Here is a 22,224-nt window from a genome sequence, read left to right as displayed (position 1 = left end):
TTGGTGCGTGGAGCAGGAACGGACCGGACCGGGCTGGCGACGCGCACCGTAGGCTTGGTGCGAGTGGCAGGAACAGGCCGGGCCGGGCTGGCGACGCGCACCGTAGGCTTGGTGCGAGTGGCAGGAACAGGCCGGGCCGGGCTGGCGACGCGCACCGTAGGCTTGGTGCGAGGAGCAGGAACGGACCGGACCGGGCTGATGATACGCACCCCTGGCTTGGTGCGTGGAGCAGGAACGAACCGGACCGGGCTGACGATGCGCACCCCTGGCTTGGTGCGTGGAGCAGCAACGGGCCGGACCGGGCTGACGATACGCACCCCTGGCTTGGTGCGTGGAGAAAGAAACGGACCGGACCGGGCTGACGATGCGCACCCCTGGCTTGGTGCGTGGAGCAGGAACGGGCCTTACCAGGCTGACGACTCGCACCCCTGGCTTGGTGCGAGTGGCAGGAACAGGCCGGGCCGGGCTGGCGACGCGCACCGTAGGCTTGGTGCGAGTGGCAGGAACAGGCCGGGCCGGGCTGGCGACGCGCACCGTAGGCTTGGTGCGAGTGGCAGGAACAGGCCGGGCCGGGCTGGCGACGCGCACCGTAGGCTTGGTGCGAGTGGCAGGAACAGGCCGGGCCGGGCTGGCGACGCGCACCGTAGGCTTGGTGCGAGTGGCATGAACAGGCCGGGCCGGGCTGGCGACGCGCACCGTAGGCTTGGTGCGAGTGGCAGGAACAGGCCGGGCCGGGCTGGCGACGCGCACCGTAGGCTTGGTGCGAGGAGCAGGTACAGGCCGGGCCGGGCTGGCGACGCACACCGTAGGCTTGGTGCGAGGGGCAGGAACAGGCCGGGCCGGGCTGGCGACGCGCACCGTACACTTGGTGCGAGAAGCAGGAACAGGCCGAGCCGGGCTGGCGACGCGCACCGTACACTTGGTGCGAGGTGCAGGAACAGGCCGGACCGTACTGGGAACACACACCACTGGCCTTAAACGGGGATCAGGAACGGCCCGGACCGGACTGGCAATACACCTCAGTACCTCTCGCCGCGCCTCTACATCTTCCTTCCCTCTTCTCACCAATGGCTCCCGTAACCTGGTGGCCTTCTGAATTCGCCCCTTGTCTGCCTCCGTCAGCCCCGTCGTCCATGCCCTGTGCCCCCCCCTAAAAATGTTTTGGGGTTGCCTCTCGTCCGTCCGACGACGACACTGATTACGCCGTTGCTCCTCTCTCCGTCGCGCCTCTACCGTCTCCCTCCATGGCCGGCGATCCATCCCGGCCTGGATTTCCTCCCAGGTCCAGGACCCCTGCCCGTCCAAGATCTGCTCCCACGTCCAGGCTGCCTGCTCCTGGACACGCTGCTTGGTCCTGGTAAGGTGGGATCTTCTGTCACGATCGTCGTAGAGAGTAGACCAATGCGCAGCGTTAGTTGCAAACATATTATTTATTTAATGAATGCACGAACAAAACAACAAAACGAAAACGTGACGTCCTCGGTATAACACAACCGACACGGCAACAAACCAAAAACGGAACAAGATCCCCCAAACACAAAGGGAAAACAGACAGTTTAAATATGGCTCCCAATCAGAGACAACCCGCAACAGCTGACACTCGTTGCCTCTGATTGGCAGCCACTCTGGCCAACATAGAAATACAACACTAGAACTACCACACAGAAAATAAACACATAGAAACTACACACCCTGGCTCAACATATAGAGTCCCCAGAACCAGGGTGTGACACAGATTATCTTTAGTATTAGCTCCTATGACAGAATTTCAGTTACTTCATTTCTTTCTAAAATATCTAAGGGCTCGATTCAATCAGTAACGCCGAAGAGCTGCGTTTCAGTGCAATAGACATTTAAAGGCAATGTTTCTGAGTTGGCAGAGACTGCATTCAAGGGAAACGCTGCATATGTCGGCTAAATTAAGATTCAACCGTGGTATAGCGCTGAACTTCAGCGATACAGATTGAACCAAGCCCTGAATTACTTTAATCCCTCTCCCTCATTCCAGACATGATGTTTAGTGTGTTTGACTTCAGAGTGGCCATGTCTCTGGGCAATCAGCTACTTAAAGTGAAGTGGTCTACACTTAGTAGAAGAGGGGAGCTGTAAGAAACAGGGCCTCAAGGTGACCCATGACTGTGTGTGTGTGTGTGTGTGTGTGTGTGTGTGTGTGTGTGTGTGTGTGTGTGTGTGTGTGTGTGTGTGTGTGTGTGTGTGTGTGTGTGTGTGTGTGTATGCCTGTATGTGTGTGCGAGTGTGTATGCCTGTATGTGTGTGCGAGTGTGGAGGCATCTGTGTGTTCGCATGGTTGCCTTCACTGGCACCAGAGCAGGATAATATCAACTCTTATCTCCCAGTACTGTAGATGCTTGAGAGGCTGAAGCCAGTTTCACTAATCTTAAGGAGAGCCTACTGTGAAGGGTCGGTCCTGGTTCAGCACGTTGAAACTTCATAGACTGAAGATAATTTGAGCTGTAACAGGTGACATTAGAGTTTCTGGCCTTCTATCTGTTCTTCATTGGTGCCGATGGACTTTAGAGAGAGCCTTCTTTCCCTGGAGGACCAGCTGAGGTGTCCAGTGTGTCTGGAAGTCTTCGCTGAGCCTCTGATGTTACAGTGCGGCCACTCCTACTGCCGGTGCTGCGTGTGTTCTATGAGCATGGACCCCCAGGGCCAACTGCAATGTCCTGAGTGCCGCTGTGCCGTGGATGGGGACAGCCCTCCGCCCAATGTTGGCCTGGCCAGGATCGTGGATGCGCTGCGGGAGCTGAGTGGGCCAGAGAGGGCTCAGCCAGAGACATGCCCTGAGCACCACAACCCCCTGAGTCTCTACTGTGAGGAGGACCAGATGGTCATCTGTGGGCTATGTGGAAGCATCGGGGCTCACCGCAGCCACAAGATCACCCCAGTCAGCAGCATCTACAGCCGCATGAAAGTAAGCACTCACACCTTGACTGATCACTTGACCACTCATACCGGACCTAACCACTCACACCTGACTGCTCATATCCATGCCACCCCAACAGGGTTGCTGTCATTTCAGTCTCAAGTCCTCATTGAAAATGGATGGCACTTTCCGAATCTTGAAAATGTATTTCAATTCAATACGAGACCGATTTAAATGTATGTTTTGATTTAAGCACTTCTCAGAATTTGGTATTCAGACTTACCCTGTGCATGTTCGTAATGAGGTTTGTGGGTGTGGCTCCCTTGCGCACACTGAATAAATGTAATTAAATCCCAGAAAACACACCCAATGGGTCGAGCCATACCAATTTCATCAGGGAGTTTTTCTTCAATTAGTTTTTCTGTTCCTTTATCTAAAGCAATCCCTTTAAAGGCCCAGTGCAGACAAAAACGTGATTTTCCTGTGTTTTATATACACTGAGTGTACAACAAATTAAGAACACCTTACTAATATTGAGATGCCCTCAGAACAGCCTCAATTTGTCGGGACATGGACTTTACAAGGCCTCGAAAGTGTTCCACAGGGCCCATGTTGACACCAATGCTTCCCAAAGTTGTGTCAAGTTGGCTGGATGTCCTTTGGGTGGTGGACTATTCTTGATACACACGGGAAACTGTTAAGTGAGAAAAAACCCAGCAGCGTTGCAGTTCTTGACACAAACAGGTGCACCTGGCACCTACTACCATACCCCTTTCAAAGGCACTTAAATCTTTTGTCTTGCCCATTCACCCTCTGAATGTCACACACACACATTCCATTTCTCAATTCTCTCAAGGCTTAAAAATCCTTCTTTAACCTGTCTCTTCCCCATCATCTATACTGATTTGAAGTGAATGTATAAGTGAAATCAATAAGGGATCATAGATTTCACCTGGATTCACATGGTCGGTATATGTCATGGAAAGGGCAGGTGTTCTTAATGTTTTGTCCGCTCAGTGTATATTTCCACACTATGAAGTAGGAATAATACTGTGAAATTGTGAAAATTATGATAATGCCCTTTTAGTGTCGGAGCTGTTTGAAAAGACTGCCTGAATTATTTGATGTGGCGCAGTGGTCTAAGGCACTGCATCGCAGTGCTAACTGTGCCACTAGATCCTGGTTCGAATCCAGGCTCTGTCGCAGCTGGCCGCGACCGGGAGACTCATGGGCGGCGCACAATTGGCCCAGCGTCGTCCAGGGTAGGGGAGGGAATGGCCGGCAGGGATGTATCTTAGTTGATAGAGCATGGCGTTTGCAACGCCAGGGTTGTGGGTTCGATTCCTACGGGGGGCCAGTATAAAAACATATGTATTCACTAACTGTAAGTCGCTCTGGATAAGAGCGTCTGCTAAATGACGTAAATGTAAAAATGTAAATGAATTTGGCCTTACTGCTATTAGCCCATAGAAACACATTGAATAACAGATTCATACATGGAGAAACAGACAGTAAAAAAATCTAAGGGAAGTTTGTTTTAAAGTGTCTGTCCGATATCTGAGAGATATAAGAAAGATCAGGAAATTATTAAAAACAGGTATTTATTCATATTTAACCCCAATTTTTGTACGCTAATATGTGCCTTCATAAAGTATTCATACCCCTTGACTTATTCCCCATTTTGATGTGTTACATCCTGAATTCAAAATGGATTAAATATTTATGTAACATGTAAATCTAGGTGGGGCCCTCAAAAAATAATTGGAATGCATGCCAGCAAAGCCACTACACAACACAACACTAAACAATACATTAATTGCACTATAACGGTGACAAACGGTGCCCACAAACTTTTAGGGCCTACATAAAGCGGTCCCAACAGCAGAGTCCCAACAGCAGTCCCAACACCTTACCACTGCTACACCTGGCTATCATCGGAGCCTTGTCTGGCAGCAAAACAGTTCATTCAACCTCATTTACTGCCTTTTAAAAAAACATTGCTGATATGGCTGACTTGCTTAAACAAATGTGGTTTCTACTGACAATTGAGATGTACAAACTATGGCATAAGGGGACGACAAGCATATAAGAGGCAATCCGTAATTTCGATTAAGACATGAATGAGTGAGCTAGGACCGACGTAGTCAATATAACTATTTGTTCAGCACTTTTGAAATGTACAGCGACAGAATTCAGAACATGGGCCGTTCTTACAGTGTTCTCCCTGTACACCAAGTCAGAACCGTAGGATAAATAAAGAGGGCATATAAGCAGACAATGAAAGCTCTTACAATATTTGATGATAACATTTCTCTAATACAGGTTATAGGCTACATGTGCACCACCAAGTCAGAACAGTAGGCAAAATTAAGAGGGTGAGGCGCATGGGCTACTAACAGCTTACTACACAACATACACTTAGTATTACTTTCTTAGCTACAGAATACATATCTCCCTGGCATATTACATCATTTATGCAGCAGCATACAAGAGATTTCTGGACTCACCTTGTTGTGCTGTGCTCAGTTGAACAGGAAGGTGGCGCGGCGGTCCTTCGTGGGCAAATTTTATCATCAAACTTTGTCATCAAAGTCTGGCATTCTCTGGATTTACAGTGGGGGGAAAAAGTATTTAGTCAGCCACCAATTGTGCAAGTTCTCCCACTTAAAAAGATGAGAGAGGCCTGTAATTTTCATCATAGGTACACGTCAACTATGACAGACAAATTGAGGAAAAAAAATCCAGAAAATCACATTGTAGGATTTTTAATGAATTTATTAGCAAATTATGGTGGAAAATAAGTAAGATTTCTGGCTCTCACAGACCTGTAACTTCTTCTTTAAGAGGCTCCTCTGTCCTCCACTCGTTACCTGTATTAATGGCACCTGTTTGAACTTGTTATCAGTATAAAAGACACCTGTCCACAACCTCAAACAGTCACACTCCAAACTCCACTATGGCCAAGACCAAAGAGCTGTCAAAGGACACCAGAAACAAAATTGTAGACCTGCACCAGGCTGGGAAGACTGAATCTGCAATAGGTAAGCAGCTTGGTTTGAAGAAATCAACTGTGGGAGCAATTATTAGGAAATGGAAGACATACAAGACCACTGATAATCTCCCTCGATCTGGGGCTCCACGCAAGATCTCACCCCGTGGGGTCAAAATGATCACAAGAACGGTGAGCAAAAATCCCAGAACCACACGGGGGGACCTAGTGAATGACCTGCAGAGAGCTGGGTCCAAAGTATCAAAGCCTACCATCAGTAACACACTACGCTGCCAGGGACTCAAATACTGCAGTGCCAGACGTGTCCCCCTGCTTAAGCCAGTACATGTCCAGGCCCGTCTGAAGTTTGCTAGAGTGCATTTGGATGATCCAGAAGAGGATTGGGAGAATGTCATATGGTCAGATGAAACCAAAATAGAACTTTTTGGTAAAAACTCAACTCGTCGTGTTTGGAGGACAAAGAATGCTGAGTTGCATCCAAAGAACACCATACCTACTTTGAAGCATGGGGGTGGAAACATCATGCTTTGGGGCTGTTTTTCTGCAAAGGGACCAGGACGACTGATCCGTGTAAAGGAAAGAATGAATGGGGCCATGTATCGTGATATTTTGAGTGAAAACCTCCTTCCATCAGCAAGGGCATTGAAGATGAAACGTGGCTGGGTCTTTCAGCATGACAATGATCCCAAACACACCGCCCGGGCAATGAAGGAGTGGCTTCGTAAGAAGCATTTCAAGGTCCTGGAGTGGCCTAGCCAGTCTCCAGATCTCAACCCCATAGAAAATATTTGGAGGGACTTGAAAGTCTGTGTTGCCCAGCGACAGCCCCAAAACATCACTGCTCTAGAGGAGATCTGCATGGAGAAATGGGCCAAAATACCAGCAACAGTGTGTGAAAACCTTGTGAAGACTTACAGAAAACGTTTTACCTGTGTCATTGCCAACAAAGGGTATATAAGAAAGTATTGAGAAACTTTTGTTATTGACCAAATACTTATTTTCCACCATAATTTGCAAATAAATTCATAAAAAATCCTACAATGTAATTTTCTGGAGAAAAAAAATCTCATTTTGTCTGTCATAGTTGACGTGTACCTATGATGACAATTACAGGCCTCTCTCATCTTTTTAAGTGGGAGAACTTGCACAATTGGTGGCTGACTAAATACTTTTTTTCCCCACTGTATGGTGCTTTCAAGACAACTGGGAACTCGGAAAAAAACAAGGTTGAATCATGATGATGTCAGTGATCTTAAGGTCGTAGCTCTAGAAAGAGGCCCGAGTTCTGGATTTACAATTCTGAGTTGGATGACCGTTCAAAACGTATTTTCCCAGTCGGAGCTTGTTTTTCCCGAGTTCCCAGTTGTCTTGAACTCACTGAAGTCAGATTTCGCTGTTCCGATTAACAGTTGTTTTGAGCGTGGCACAAATCATGCTTCATTGACAGCATGGCCAATGTTGAATGTTTATCATTTTAAGATTGGAAAAGAGACCCTTAATCTCAGACTTCGGACCACACAGCCACTCCACTGAATAACAGGCTAGTGATTGCTTTGCAATGCTTGCAGTTAGCCACTGATTCCTTCCAAACCACTCATTGTTGAATTTGTGATTTCCAACTTATTGTGCAATGTTTATGTCCAATGGCCAATGAGCACTGATACGTTTTATCTATAATTTCTCTTCAGTATTTCTCTTCATATGGAAAGGATTAAAAATGATTTGCTAGTAGATTGTTGACTTGATTCATGATGATGACTGCTAGCTAAGATATTGAAAGTATGATGTTGACACGATCAGTCCAATCAAAGCTACTGTAGATATAACGTGATTTGACGTCATTTAATCTGTGGCCAATGACCTTGAGCCTTCTTGGATGGGCACTTCTAATGTAACTCTATGGCAGCACCCAAGGGGCTTGAATTTTCGAGCTCTACCCTTAGACTTGGTGGTAAGTAGTGTCCCCATGAGTGACAGAACACTGAGCCAATCACGGCACAACTAGAGAACATTACCAACACATACGCTCCATTTTTTTCCGCTGGCTGCCCCAAGACCACAGAAAGCACTGAGCTAGGCTGAAACACCTGCATTTTGGAGCTGCCTTAATCAATAAAGCAAAAAAGAGACCATGTTTGTATGCGGCTTTATTAACTCAATGATTTTCTTTACATTGTTTGCAAACTACAAAACCAACTTCATAAGAGGTTTTAAAAATGGGTTCTAGTTTACTCAATGTTTCATGACGTACACTAAGGCATTGTTGGCAGAATAGATGGATGCCGTTCAATTAATATAATTCATCAATACATCAAAAACGTCCGTTTTTGTCTAGAATATTGAGTAATTTAAACTGAAACAGTGATTCCCGAATGGAGGCAGCAAACAATGTACAAGGCCAGCTGTGATTTACAACCTGATAGCAATATTTTTTGGACTACCAAGAAATGTATTGATTAATTATATTAATTGAACTGCATCCATCTATTCTGCCAACAATTCTTTAGTGTACGTCATGAAACATTGACTCAACTATAACCCATTTTTAAAAACTCTTATGAAGTTGGCTTTGTAACATAAACTGGGAATTTAATATTTTTGACTGATATTATGGTTGTCTGTTTGTTTCATATCTGCAAAGTAGGTAAAACGCTGTCAGTTCCACTTTAAACTTTAGGTCACCCGGTTACTTTGTGTGCTAAACGTGAAATGTTTTTTGCAATGGGAAGTAATAGTTGTACATTTCGATTGGGAAATGCTTAATGGTTGTGTTTTTGTATACTTATGATTGGGACGTACTGGCTTATTATACTTACTTACTTTATTGTCCCCATGGGGAAATTTTGTTGCAGTGTCATGTACACATTTAAAGTGGCGTTAAATACAAAACAATATTGACAATACAACTTTCAATAACAGTCACGCACCAATAAAAGTAAGAAATAAGAAATAAAACATTTAAAACATTTAAAACAAAGACTAGCCTGCTGGCCTTACGGGGTCAATGGGAACATTTGCCCGAGCTATTTAAGAGGGATATCACACCTGGCACAAATGATTGTCTCGTTCTATTTTTCCTGCTGAGGGGTGCCCTATACCTACGCCCAGAGGGGAGTAATTCAAAGTCCAGGTACAGGGGGTGACTTGGGTCTAAAATGATTTTGTGAGCCTTACGGAGGGCCCTGACCTTAAAGATCTCATCCAGGCCTGTCTGTTTGACTCCAAGTACCTTACTTGCTGTGGTAATAATCCTTCTCAGCATGTTTCTCTGACTGACAGTGGCATTGCCAAACCAACAAACAATACAAAAAGTTAAAATACTCTCAATAAAGGATTTGTAAAACAGAGTCAATATAGTACAGTCTATATTAAAAGAACCCAACTTTTTTAGGAAAGTACAGTCTCTGTTGGCTCTTTTTGTAGATCTGGTCTGTACATTTACTCCACTGAAGCTTACTGTCCAAAAAGACACCCAGATATTTATATTCCTCTACAATTTCTATATTCTGGCCTCTGATAGATGTTGCAGAGGTAGGTGTTGTACGCTTCCTGAAGTCTATGCACATCTCTTTGGTCTTGTTAGTATTGAGGACCAAGTGTGATTCCTCACACCACTCTACAAAGTCATCTAGGACCGGGCCATGATGTTCCTCGTCATCATGCAACAGGCTGATCAAGGCAGTGTCATCAGCGAACTTAACGAGGTGTCTGTCAGTATGGGAACTAGTACAACTATTAGTGTACAAGATGTACAGAAGTGGGGACAAAACACATCCCTGAGGAGAGCCTGTGTTGGTATTGCGTATATCCGACACATGGGGACCTATTTTGACTCGCTGTGAGCGTTGGCTCAGGAAGTCCAACAGCCACAAAACCAGCCCCCATCTAAGGAAAAGTCCCGAATGAGTCTCTGTGCCAGAATGTAAGGCTGGATTGTGTTGAAGGCAGAAGAAAAGTCAACAAACAGAACCCTGACATGAGATTTGGCACCTTCTAGATGTCTATAGACCATGTTAAGGAGGGTAAGAATGGCATCATCAACTCCTCTGCTGGTCTGATAGGCAAACTGAAATGGGTCGAGGAGCTTCTGGGTGACACTGAGAATATGACTTTTCACAATTTTCTCAAGGCATTTCATAACTAAGGATGTCAAAGCGACAGGGCGATAGTCATTCAGCACAGAGGGATTTGATACTTTAGGAATTGGTATAATTATTGATTTTTTCCACAATACTGGAACGTGTTACTGGTTGAGTGAAGATTGGAAAATGTCTGTAAAAACACCAGCCAGTTGTTCAGCACAGTGCTTTAACACATGCCCACTTATTTTGTCTGGGCCTGGGCTTTTGTATGTGTTACATCCCCTGAACAACTTTAGAACATCAGACTGTTGAACAACAACTCTCTCAAACATTTGTAATGATGCTTTCATTTGTTTTACCTCCGACACGAAGTTGTCTGATTCAAATCTTGAGAAGAAAACATTCAGTTCATTAGCCATGTTCTGGCCCTCATATCCCCCAAGGTCAGCACTGGTTTTTCCCCTGCCTATATGGGGGGCACTAGCCATGGATTTAATCCCTTGCCAGGCCACCCTTGCGTTTCCTGAGGAGAGGGTCCTCTCCACCCTCCACCCTATGGTTTATGGACTGCTTATCCTTTAACATCATGCTGTGTGTGACTGCTGTCTGTCCATCGGCCCTATGCAGTGGTGTAGTGGTGCTTGGAGAAGTGGGTATACTCTAATTTTGCCAAAAAGTTCCCAAATGTTTTTAATGAGTTTTCCTATAGATGTTTTCAATTTTCACTCTCAATATCACTTTTTCTTATATAGGAAACAAAAAAAAGTGATGGTCAAAGTCCACAATAATGCTTAAATCAATCTGATTGGGTGGGCTGTCAGGGCCTGGCTCTCTAGTTGGTAGACAGTGGCAACCCGTCATTCAGGGCAGGTGGTTTTGAGCCCCACATTTTTAGCTAAAAAAAAAATATATATATATATTATTATTATTTTATTTTTGGGGGGGGGCTTGCTTGTTTTGCATTTTATTTTGGCATTAATAATAATATAATAATAATATGCCATTTAGCAGACGCTTTTATCCAAAGCGACTTACAGTCATGCGTGCATACATTTTTGTGTATGGGTGGTCCCGGGGATCGAACCCACTACCTTGGCGTTACAAGCGCCGTGCTCTACCAGCTGAGCTACAGAGGACCACGTTAATACATGTCACATATCAGTTTGCAAACAATGTAAAAAATATATACATATTTAAAACCTCTTATGAAGTTGGTTTTGTAGTTTGCAAACAATGTAAAGAAAATCATTGAGTTAATAAAGCCGCATTCAAACATGGTCTCTTTTTTGCTTTATTGATTAAGGCAGCTCCAAAATGCAGGTCTTTCAGCCTAGCTCAGTGCTTTCTGTGGTGGTGGGGCAGCCAGCGGAAAATACGGAGCGTATGTGTTGGTAATGTTCTCTAGCTGCGCCCTGATTGGATCAGTGTTCTGTCACTCATGGGGACACTAGTTACCTCCAAGTCTAAGGGTAGAGATCGAAAATTCAAGCCCCTCGGGTGCTGCCATAGAGTTACATTAGAAGTGCCCATCCAAGAAGGCTCAAGGTCATACACATTCAGGTGTATTTTGTGGCTTTTGACGAATGCGTTCTAATGTTCTAAAGTCGCGCTGTTGCAACTGCCTGTAAACACACGGTCCAGTTCAAAGTGAATGATGGAATGCCCGTGTGGCAAATGGCTTGTTTGTATAAAGGCCTACTGTAGCTCTGATTGATTATAGCGCACCGGTCTGTGTAGACTCCGATCCTGGACAAGACCGATGTTTATATTCAGTTTTATTTCCTGCAGTGTCTATTAATTGTCCAAATGCACGGCCGCTTTCCCACTCTATATTGCTATAGAAATTTCACAAATGCCTTAGTATACGTGATTCCCAAACATTCTAAGAATTTATGAAAACGTGAAAATGACCATATCTAAGTAGTCGCTTGTCAGAAAATGTTTTTAAAAGTGTCATATTCTTCCTGGGGGTGTATATGAACAGATTTTAATAAGATTTAATGTTGCTAAAATGCTGTCAGTTCCACTTTAAACGTGTCACGGATTCAGCCGAGGCTGCCCCTCCTCCTTGCTCGGGCAGGCTTCGGCGTTCGTCGTCACCGGAGTACTAGCTGCTACCGATCTATGTTTCTATGTTCGACTTGTTCTGTCTTGATTGGTTACACCTGTTTCCCATTATGTAGTATTGTCTTCCCTATTTAACCCTCTGTCTTACGTTGTGTGTGATTGTTATTGTTATCGGCAGTCGTTAGTGTGCGGGTTATTTCCTCCCTGTGTGGAGATTGTGTATTCTCAGATTACTTTCTAGTAAAGTAGGTTTTCTGATCAGCTTTGTGTCCTGCGTTTGACTTCACCCTTCCGCATTTCACTGACGCCTTTGACAGAATCACACACCACCATGGAGTCAGCAGGAGCAGCGGTGCCAGCCGGATCGATGGAGGAACGCGTACAACAACAAGCGGCCATGATCCAGGCTCTCAACACCGCCATGGAACGTGTGGTTAACACAATGCAGCGATGGGAGAGAGGAGGTCTTCCTATACCTCCTCCGATGACACCACCACCTACATCGATACCCATCGTTTCACCTCCGGGGTCCAGTGGGATTCGGCTCTCGCTCCCGAGGGCTTATGACGGCACAGCTGCCGAGTGTCAGGGTTTTCTGCTCCAGGTAGAACTCTACCTGGCAACCATCCACCCGGGCCCCTCGGGATACGAGAGCGTGTCCGCCCTCATCTCCTGTCTGTCTGGTAAAGCGCTGGAGTGGGCCAACGCCGAGTGGGGGGGGATAGACGCCGCAACTGTCAGCTATGCGGAGTTCACCCGCCGCTTTAGGGCGGTATTCGATCATCCACCAGAGGGGAAAGCGGCGGGTGAGCGTCTATTCCACCTCAGACAGGGGAAGAGGAGCGCGCAGGAATTCGCACTGGACTTTCGGACTCTGGCTGCCAACGCGGGATGGAATGAGAGGGCCCTCATCGACCACTACCGATGTAGCTTGAGGGAGGATGTTCATCGGGAATTGGCCTGCAGGGACACCAACCTAAGCCTGGACCAACTGGTGGACATGTCTATTCGACTAGATAACCTGTTGGCTACCAGCGGACGTCCGGATCCGGGGCCGTCCATTCCATCCTCCAGCACCTCCGACCCTACCCCTATGGAGCTCGGAGGTGCTGCTATGAGGGAGACCAGTAGAGGGGCCGTCCCCTGCACCAACTGTGGCCGCAGAGGACACACTGCTGGTCGGTGCTGGGGAGGGCCTCCTAGGAGTCGAGGCAGTAGGCAGCGCACTGATGAGCCGTTTCAGGTGAGTAGGCACCCAACTCACCCAGAGCTCCCTGTTGCGCATATGTGTATGAATGTTGTGTTTCCCAAGTTTTCTCCTCAGTCCCAGCATAAGGCGCTAGTAGATTCAGGCACAGCTGGGAACTTTATTGATCGTCAGTTTACCCATAAGTTAGGGATTCCTATTGTGCCAGTCGATGTGCCCTTCCCTAGCCATGCCCTAGATAGCCGCCCTTTAGGGTCAGGGTTGATTAGGGAAGTCACAGCGCCTCTCAGGATGAAGACGCAGGATTGTCATGAGGAAATGATTAGTTTGTATCTGATTGATTCTCCTGCGTTTCCGTGGTGTTGGGGCTTCCCTGGTTAGCTTCTCATGACCCCACCATTTCATGGCAACAGAGGGCTCTCAAGGGATGGTCTGATCAGTGCTTGGGGAGGTGTGTAAGTGTTTCCGTAGGGGCAACTACGGTGGAGAGTCCGAACCAGGTTCCCACCTTGCGCATTCCGCCTGAATATGCCGATTTGGCTCTCGCCTTCTGTAAAAAGAAGGCAACTCAATTACCACCCCATCGACAGGGGGATTGTGCGATAAACCTCCAGGTAGGCGCTGCGCTTCCCCGGAGTCACGTGTATCCTCTGTCACAGGAGGAGACGGCGGCTATGGAAACATATGTCACCGAATCTCTGAGACAGGGATACATACGGCCATCCACTTCCCCTGCGTCATCGAGTTTCTTTTTTGTGAAGAAGAAGGATGGTGGTTTACGCCCGTGCATTGACTACCGTGGTCTAAATCAGAACACAATAAAATATAGCTATCCACTACCGCTGATTGCTAGTATGACGGAGTCATTGCACGGGGCGCGCTTCTTCACTAAATTGGATCTCAGGAGTGCGTACAACCTGGTCCGTATTCGGGAGGGAGATGAGTGGAAGACAGCATTTAGTACCACCTCGGGGCACTATGAGTACCTCGTCATGCCATATGGTCTGATGAATGCTCCTTCAGTCTACCATTCGTTTGTTGATGAGATTTTCCTCGACCTGCATGGACAGGGTGTAGTGGTGTATATCGATGACATTCTAATATACTCTGCTACACGAGCCGAGCATGTGTCCCTGGTTCGTCGGGTGCTTGGTAGACTGTTGGAGCATGACCTGTATGTGAAGGCGGAAACATGTCTGTTCTTCCAAGAGTCCATCTCCTTCCTGGGACACCGCTTGTCCGCGTCAGGTGTGGAGATGGAGATTGACCGCGTTTCGGCCGCGCGTAATTGGCAGACTCCAACCACGGTGAAGGAGGTGTAGCGGTTCTTGGGTTTTGCCAATTACTACCAGAGGTTTATCCGGGGCTTTGCGCAGGTAGCGGCTCCCATTACCTCCTTGCTAAAGGGAGGGACGGTGCGTCTGCAATGGTCGGCTGAGGCGGACAGGGCTTTTAGGCATCTGAAGGACCTGTTTACTTCGGCTCCGGTGCTGGCTCATCCGGATCCTTCCTTGGCATTCCAAGTTGAGGTGGATGTGTCCGAGGCTGGGATCGGTGCTGTACCATCTCAGCTCTCGGGTACGCCACTAAAACTCCGCCCCTGCGCTTTCTTTTTTAAGAAACTCAGTCCGGCGGAGCGCAATTATGATGTGGGGGACCGGGAGCTGTTAGCTGTGGTTCAAGCCCTGAAGGTGTGGAGGCATTGGCTTGAGGGGGATAAACACCCTTTTCTCATTTTGACTGACCATCGTAACCTGGAGTACATCCGGGCGGCGAGGAGGTTGAACCCTCGTCAGGCAAGATGGGCTATGTTTTTCACTCGATTTGTGTTTACGCTCACTTACAGACCAGGTTCCCAGAACGCTAAGGTAGACGCCCTGTCCCGACTGTATGACACAGAGGAGAGGTCCATTGAGCCCACTCCCATACTCCCGGCGTCGTGTCTGGTGGCACCGGTGGTGTGGCAGGTTGATGCGGACATCGAGCGTGCGTTACGTACCGAGCCTACTCCCACCCAGTGTCCGGAGGGTCGGATGTACGTGCCGCTCGAGGTTCGTGATCGATTGATCTATTGGGCTCACACGTCACCCTCCTCTGGTCATCCTGGTATCGGTCGGACAGTACACTGTCTTAGTGGGAAGTACTGGTGGCCCACTTTAGCCAAGGACGTGAGGGTTTATGTTTCCTCTTGCTCGGTGTGCGCCCAGTGTAAGGCACCTAGACACCTGCCCTGAGGGAAATTACAACCCCTACCCATTCCACAACGGCCGTGGTCTCATCTATCGGTGGACTTTGTCACGGACCTTCCCCCCTCACAGGGGAACACCACGATCTTGGTCGTTGTGGATCGGTTTTCGAAGGCCTGCCGTCTCATTCCTATGCCAGGTCTCCCTACAGCCCTACAAACTGCTGACGCCCTGTTTATAAACGTCTTCCGGCACTACGGGGTACCTGAGGATATAGTGTCAGATCAGGGTCCCCAGTTCACCTCTAGAGTCTGGAGGGCGTTCATGGAATGTCTGGGGGTCTCGATTAGCCTTACTTCAGGTTTTCACCCTGAGAGTAATGGGCAGGTGGAGAGAGTTAACCAGGATGTGGGTAGGTTTCTGAGGTCCTATTGCCAGGACCAGCAGGGGGAGTGGTCGGGTTATATCCCCTGGGCAGAGATAGCCCAAAACTCACTTCGCCACTCCTCTACTAACCTTACGCCTTTTCATTGTGTGTTAGGTTATCAGCCGGTCCTGGCACCTTGGCATCAGAGCCAGATCGAAGCTCCTGCGGTGGACGAGTGGTTTCGGCACTCGGAAGAGACCTGGAACGCTGCGCATGTACACCTGCAGCGGGCTATCAGGCGACAAAAGGCGAGCGCCGATCGCCACCGCAGTGAGGCTCCAGTGTATGCACCGGGGGATCGGGTCTGGCTCTCGACCCGAAACCTGCCCCTTCGCCTGCCCTGCCGGAAGCTGGTTCGGCGGTTTGTGGGGCCATTTAAAGTCCTGAGGAGATTGAACAAGGTTCGTTATAGGTTACAACTTCCTATTAATTACCATATTAACCCCTCATTCCATGTGTCTCTCCTCAGGCCGGTAGTAGCTGGTCCACTCCAGGAGTCTGAGGTACGAGAGGTTCCTCCGCCCCCACTGGACATCGAGGGGGCTCCGGCGTACTCGGTCTGTTCCATCTTGGATTCGAGGCATTGGGTGGGGGGCCTGCAGTATCTCGTGGAGTGGGAGGGGTACGGTCCGGAGGAATGGTGCTGGGTCCCTAGGAGGGACATCCTAGATCCCTCCATGTTGAGGGATTTCCACCAGAGTCATCCGACCCGCCCTGCTCATCGTCCTCCTGGCCATCCCCGAGGCTTGGGTCGGCGCACAGCTGGTGCCGCGCGTCAAGGGGGGGGGGGGGTGGGGTACTGTCGCGGATTCAGCCGAGGCTGCCCCTCCTCCTTGCTCGGGCAGGCTTCGGCGTTCGTCGTCACCGGAGTACTAGCTGCTACCGAACTATGTTTCTATGTTCGACTTGTTCTGTCTTGATTGGTTACACCTGTTTCCCATTATGTAGTATTGTCTTCCCTGTTTAACCCTCTGTCTTACACTGTGTGTTGTGTGTGATTGTATTCGTTATCGGCTGTCGTTAGTGTGCGGGTTATTTCCTCCCTGTGTGGAGATTGTGTATTCTCAGATTACTTTCTAGTAAAGTACGTTTTCTGATCAGCTTTGTGTCCTGCGTTTGACTTCGCCCACCGCATTTCACTGACGCCTTTGACAAAACGCAACAATGTTTCACACACAAGTTATTTTCAAAGAGATGGCTAACAACAGCAAGCGCGCTGCAATAAAAAATACAGTTCCACTCACCAGATGATGATCATTTGAAACGTAACTTCTTCTTGAAAGTTATTTTTGAAAAGGGAGAATCTAACAAATTTGCAACAACATCCTCTAACACCTGCTGCAGCTGCTGCAAACTAGCCGACAACAAAAGCTAGCTAGACCGTGGGGAAACCACTGCTCGCTATTGCACAGTGACCTGTTGGCCTTCAAGAAGGCAGAAGTTTCCATAAGATTTTGTGAAACAGTTCCACCCATTTAGTCAAAATGTGATTGGTTGATTCCACTGTCACTCAAAGAATTTGCCCTTAACACAGTTGATGGCAATAGCTTCTGATGGCCTAGCCAATGGCTGACTTAGCTTGCTAGATTTATCTCCCCAGAGACCAGCAAAGAAAAATCCTGATTGGATATATTTTTATCTTCAGTGTTAACCCTTCCAACAAAAGCTGAAGAGATTAAATCAGAACATCATTGAAAATAATAATATAATTATCATTATTATTATATTATTGTAATCCTTATTTTATAAATCCTTAGCCCTTCTCTGAAGGCGTAGAAGGCCCATTGTTCCCCACTGTGTTTGGGTTAGTAATAATTTGTAGAGTGGCTCTATTTTCCCTCAGCATGCATTGTTTCACTATTTTGAATGTTTAAAGAATCCATATGTTGTTCTGAAATATGAACACAGAAATACTGGACTCTTATTATGGTGGTGATTTGACAAAATTGCAATCTTGGTCTTGAATTGGACTCGCATTTTTCGGGTCTCGGTCTTGACTCGGTCTTGGACCCCTTGTCCCCCTCCTGGACTCGGTCCTGAGTTGGTCTCGCACCCCTTCCGGTCTTGGTCTTGACTCAGACTCGATTTGCTCCGGTCTTGGCCTTGAATCGGTCTCGCTTTAGGTCGTCTCGAACACAACACTGGAGGGATGTAATATAATGAAATGACGTGAACTAACAGTAAAATGAGAGCTGATGACCTGACAGCATGGTAGGCGCAGCTTGTCCCATGAATTAATCATACAATTGAGGATTAGCTGATAACTGTGAAACAACCATTCTGGATAAAATAGAGAACCTTGAACTATTTATTGATCAGCATTTTGATATGCTCGAAAAAGAATCAGATACATCGAGGCGAACAAGAGAAGACCTCGAGCTCTGCGAGTGAAACTGAAGGGAAGCCGCCATCTAAAATTCAAAATGTAACATTGGAGGGGGACGTTTTTATAACTATGTCTCCAGAAGACAGCGCATTACTTACAAGCATGAGCGAGTAGTTAAAAAAGCTGGATCTATTGCCTGGGCTACTGGGGGAGGTTGAGGCCTTAAAAACAGGAATGGATTACAGTAATAAAATGATGGAAGGAATACGTGCAGAAAATAAGATATTGAAAACTACAGTGGACTCCCTAAAAGACACTATGGAGAGGCTACGGTATGATAATAAAATGAAAGCAGAATTTATTGATCTGAAGTGCAGAAGTATGAATAATAATATTGTAATAATGAGAATAAAGGAGGATGAAAACTATCAGGCAATGGAGGAAAAAGTTAAGGTTTTCATTAAACGTAATCTAAAGATGATGGACGAACAGGTGGATACAATTGATTTTCAAAGGGCTCACCATTTCAGTGGCGGAGGGGAGGGAATGCCCCATTCGATAGTAGCTAGGCTAACTCATTACAAAATGAAGATTGCCTCGTTACAACAGGGTAGGGAGCGGAAGAACACCCAGTTCTCTATTAATGAACAATTCCCCCATGAAATAGTGGAGACGACGTGTCCTGTACCCCACTTTCAAAAGGCTCCGATCAGAGAAGCAGAATGTTCCTCTAGTGCAGTCCTTCTCAAATAGTGGGGCGCGCCCCCCTGGGAGGGCTCGGAGCGATGCGTGACCCCGGGGAACATGCATTTTTTTGCCGCAGGGAGTAGGTTTTTTTTGCACCGAACAAGAGCACACAGCACAGAGCAGGACATATATGAAGTGCAGATAACAAACCCTTAAGAGACACCATGGAAAAATATTTAACAGGGATGAAAAGAAAGGCGGAGAGAGACGGAGATAATGAGACAAACGTAAGTCTCCCGAAAGCTAAGACGAGGAAATATGACGAAGTGAATGTAACGCTTGGCTTCACTGTGACTACGGTGGAAGACGAGGAAAGACCGGTATGTTTACTGTGTCTAAAAATGTTGGCAGCGGACAGCATGAAGCCAAATAAATTAAGGCGTCACTTAAAGACATTACACCCCAATTACGCTGATAAGCCGCTTGAGTTTTTTCAGCGAAAACGTGCCGAATATTGCCAACAATCGTCCCACTTTGTGAATGCTACTTCAGTAAACCAGCGAGCACTGTTAGCATCATATAAGGTGGCGTACCAAATTGCTCAGTGCAAAAAAAAACACTCCATAGCAGAGGAGCTGATACTGCCTGCAGCATTAGACATGGTCTCTGTCATGCTGGATGACGCAAGTGCTGCAAAAATAAAAACTATCCCTCTGTCCAATGACACTGTCGCCAGACGTATAAATGACATCGCTAACGATCTTAAAGAACAGCTGGTAGATAAACTCAAAGACAAACGTTTTGCCTTACAGTTCGATGAAGCAACTGACAGCAAAAAGACTGTTTGTTTATCGCTTATGTACATTTTGACATGACAAACTCCCTGTGTGAGGATCTACTTTTTTGTAAATATGTCAGAGACAGAGCCACAGCTGAAGAGCTATTCAAAATGCTGGACTGCTTCCTGACTGAGAATGGGCTAAAGTGGGAGAACTGCATTGGTGTTTGCAGTGATGGTGCACAGACCATGGCAGGGATGAGAAAAGGACTTCGGGCACTCATCAAGAAGGCCTCACCTAATGCTGAGTGGACACACTGTGTTATACACAGAGAAGCACTGGCATCAAGGCACCTTTCCTCTGAATTAAGTGAGGTTATGACTGACATTGAAGGTGTAGTCAATTTTATAAAGACCAGACCACTAAAAACAAGAGTATTCTCTGCTATCTGTGAGGAGATGGGAGCTGAACATCAAGCTGTGCTGTTTCACAGTGAAGCAAGGTGGCTGTCACGAGGAAAAGTCTTGTCCCGAGTTTTTGAGCTCAGAGAGCAGATAAGAATGTTTTCGGAGCAGGAGCACAAGTATGACCTCGCAGAAAAATTTAGTGATGAGAACTTCCTGGCAAAACTGGCCTACCTGAGTGACACATTTGGAAAGCTAAATGAACTAAATCTACAGCTTCAGGGGAAAGATAAACACCTCCCTCAGGTCACAGACAAGATCAGCTCTTTCACTCGAAAGCTTGCAATGTGGGGCAGGCGACTTGATGAAGGAAATACTGATTCATTCGAGAACCTGCATGAATTTGTTGACACTACTGACTATGATGCCACCTCAGTGATTTCATATATTAAGGAGCATATTTCATCACTGATGGGATTCTTTAAAAGTACTTCCCTGAAAACAGTTCCCAATATGACTGGGTGAGAGATCCTTTCAATGCACCAGCTCCAACTGGTTTCAGCTCTGCAGAGGAGGACCAGTTCATTGATATGACGTCTGACTCCACATTGAGACTGAGGTTCACATCACAGACACTGAGTGAATTCTGGCTGAGTGTAGAGAGGCAGTATCCACTCTTAGGGCAGAGGGCCATGGGCATTCTTCTTCCTTTTGCAACATCTTATCTTTGTGAGACTGGCTTCTCTGCTGTTGCTGCACTGAAGACCAAGTACAGGTCCCAGCTAAACATTGAGCAGGAGCTGAGAGTTGCAGTATCATGCAAGTTTACATACACCTTACCAAAATACATTTACGACATCAGAGATAACATTGTAGACCTGCACAAGGCTGGGATGGCCTACAGGACAATAGGCAAGCAGCTTGGTGAGAAGGCAACAACTGTTGGCGCAATTATTAGAAAATGGAAGAAGTTCAAGATGACGGTCAATCACCCTCGGTCTGGGGCTCCATGCAAGATCTCACCTCGTGGGCATCAATGATCATGAGGAAGGTGAGGGATCAGCCCAGAACTACACGGCAGGACCTGGTCAATGACCAGAGGTCTTTTCACAGTCGCCATGTCCAGAACAAAATCAAGGAAACGCACAGTATTATACAGTCATGATTGCAGGCAACTCCCTTCCATCTCATATAGCGCAACTGAACAGCAAACCTAGTTTCAAAATCCAATTAAAGCAACACCTCACGGCACAACGCCTCTCCCCCATGTGACCTACTTTTTGTGTGTATGTACTGACATGTAGGTGTAACTGAGACGCACACACACACACAACTGTTTTTAAATGTATGTGAATTGTAGTCTTTTGTCTGTAATGTATTATTCGTTGTGTCGGACCCCAGTAAGACTACCTGTCGCCATTGGCATCAGCTAATGGTGATCCTAATCAAATAAAAAATCGAAATCTAACAGCACCTCCCCTCCCAAAAAAAACACTTACACCCTTGCCTTTCCTGCACTAACACTTGTCTTATCTTACTAGCACTGACTTTGCTGATAGTAGCTTTATTGAGGAAAAGTTGTATTTACTATGATTGTGATAAATGGTTGTCTCACCTAGCTACCTTAAGATGAATGCACTAACTGTTAGTCACTGGATAAGACCGTCTGCCAAATGACTAAAATGCAAATGTAAATCATTGTTACCATAATGTGGCACTATTGTCTATAGTCTAAAATGCCCTCCATGTACCAGGATGTGGTTCGCTCACTGTAACCTTGTATTCATTACAGATTGAAAGTTGAGTATATGTCTGTCTACAAAATGATTAGTCTTTAGACCAAATTGATACTTACATTTTGTGTTGAAAATGCAGATACTGTTTGAATGAGTGAAATAGAAACCATTCGCTGTCTGTCAAATCAGACAAAATACAAGTATATCAAATGATGTATGGTTACTCTGGCATGTCGGTATAATAATGTGCATGACATACTTGAGATCTGTAATAATCTATTGCATATTCAGAAAAAAAGCATAGTTCAAACTTTGAAACACTGGGACTAAATAATTTATCGAAGGCAAGACATGAGTCCATTTTAAATACCTGATGGTTGCTTAGTCTAATTACTGATTGACAAACCTTTCACTATGGAGTATCCA

At 46.6% G+C, this 22,224-nt stretch overlaps 1 protein-coding gene across 1 annotated transcript; it reads left to right on the top strand.

Annotated features, from left to right (window-relative positions):
• Positions 1-2,527: 2,527 nt before the first annotated feature.
• Positions 2,528-18,985, top strand: LOC121568434 (E3 ubiquitin-protein ligase TRIM50-like). Its single transcript, XM_045220924.1, has 2 exons — positions 2,528-2,935; positions 18,860-18,985. The coding sequence occupies exons 1-2, from the start codon at positions 2,528-2,530 to the stop codon at positions 18,983-18,985; spliced, it is 534 nt and encodes a 177-aa protein (XP_045076859.1).
• Positions 18,986-22,224: the final 3,239 nt, after the last annotated feature.

Source organism: Coregonus clupeaformis, chromosome 6 (genome assembly GCF_020615455.1).
Source record: "Coregonus clupeaformis isolate EN_2021a chromosome 6, ASM2061545v1, whole genome shotgun sequence".
Lineage (NCBI taxonomy): Eukaryota > Metazoa > Chordata > Actinopteri > Salmoniformes > Salmonidae > Coregonus > Coregonus clupeaformis.
Note: the sequence above shows the minus strand (reverse complement) of the source record. Positions and strands in the feature narration are given on the sequence as shown.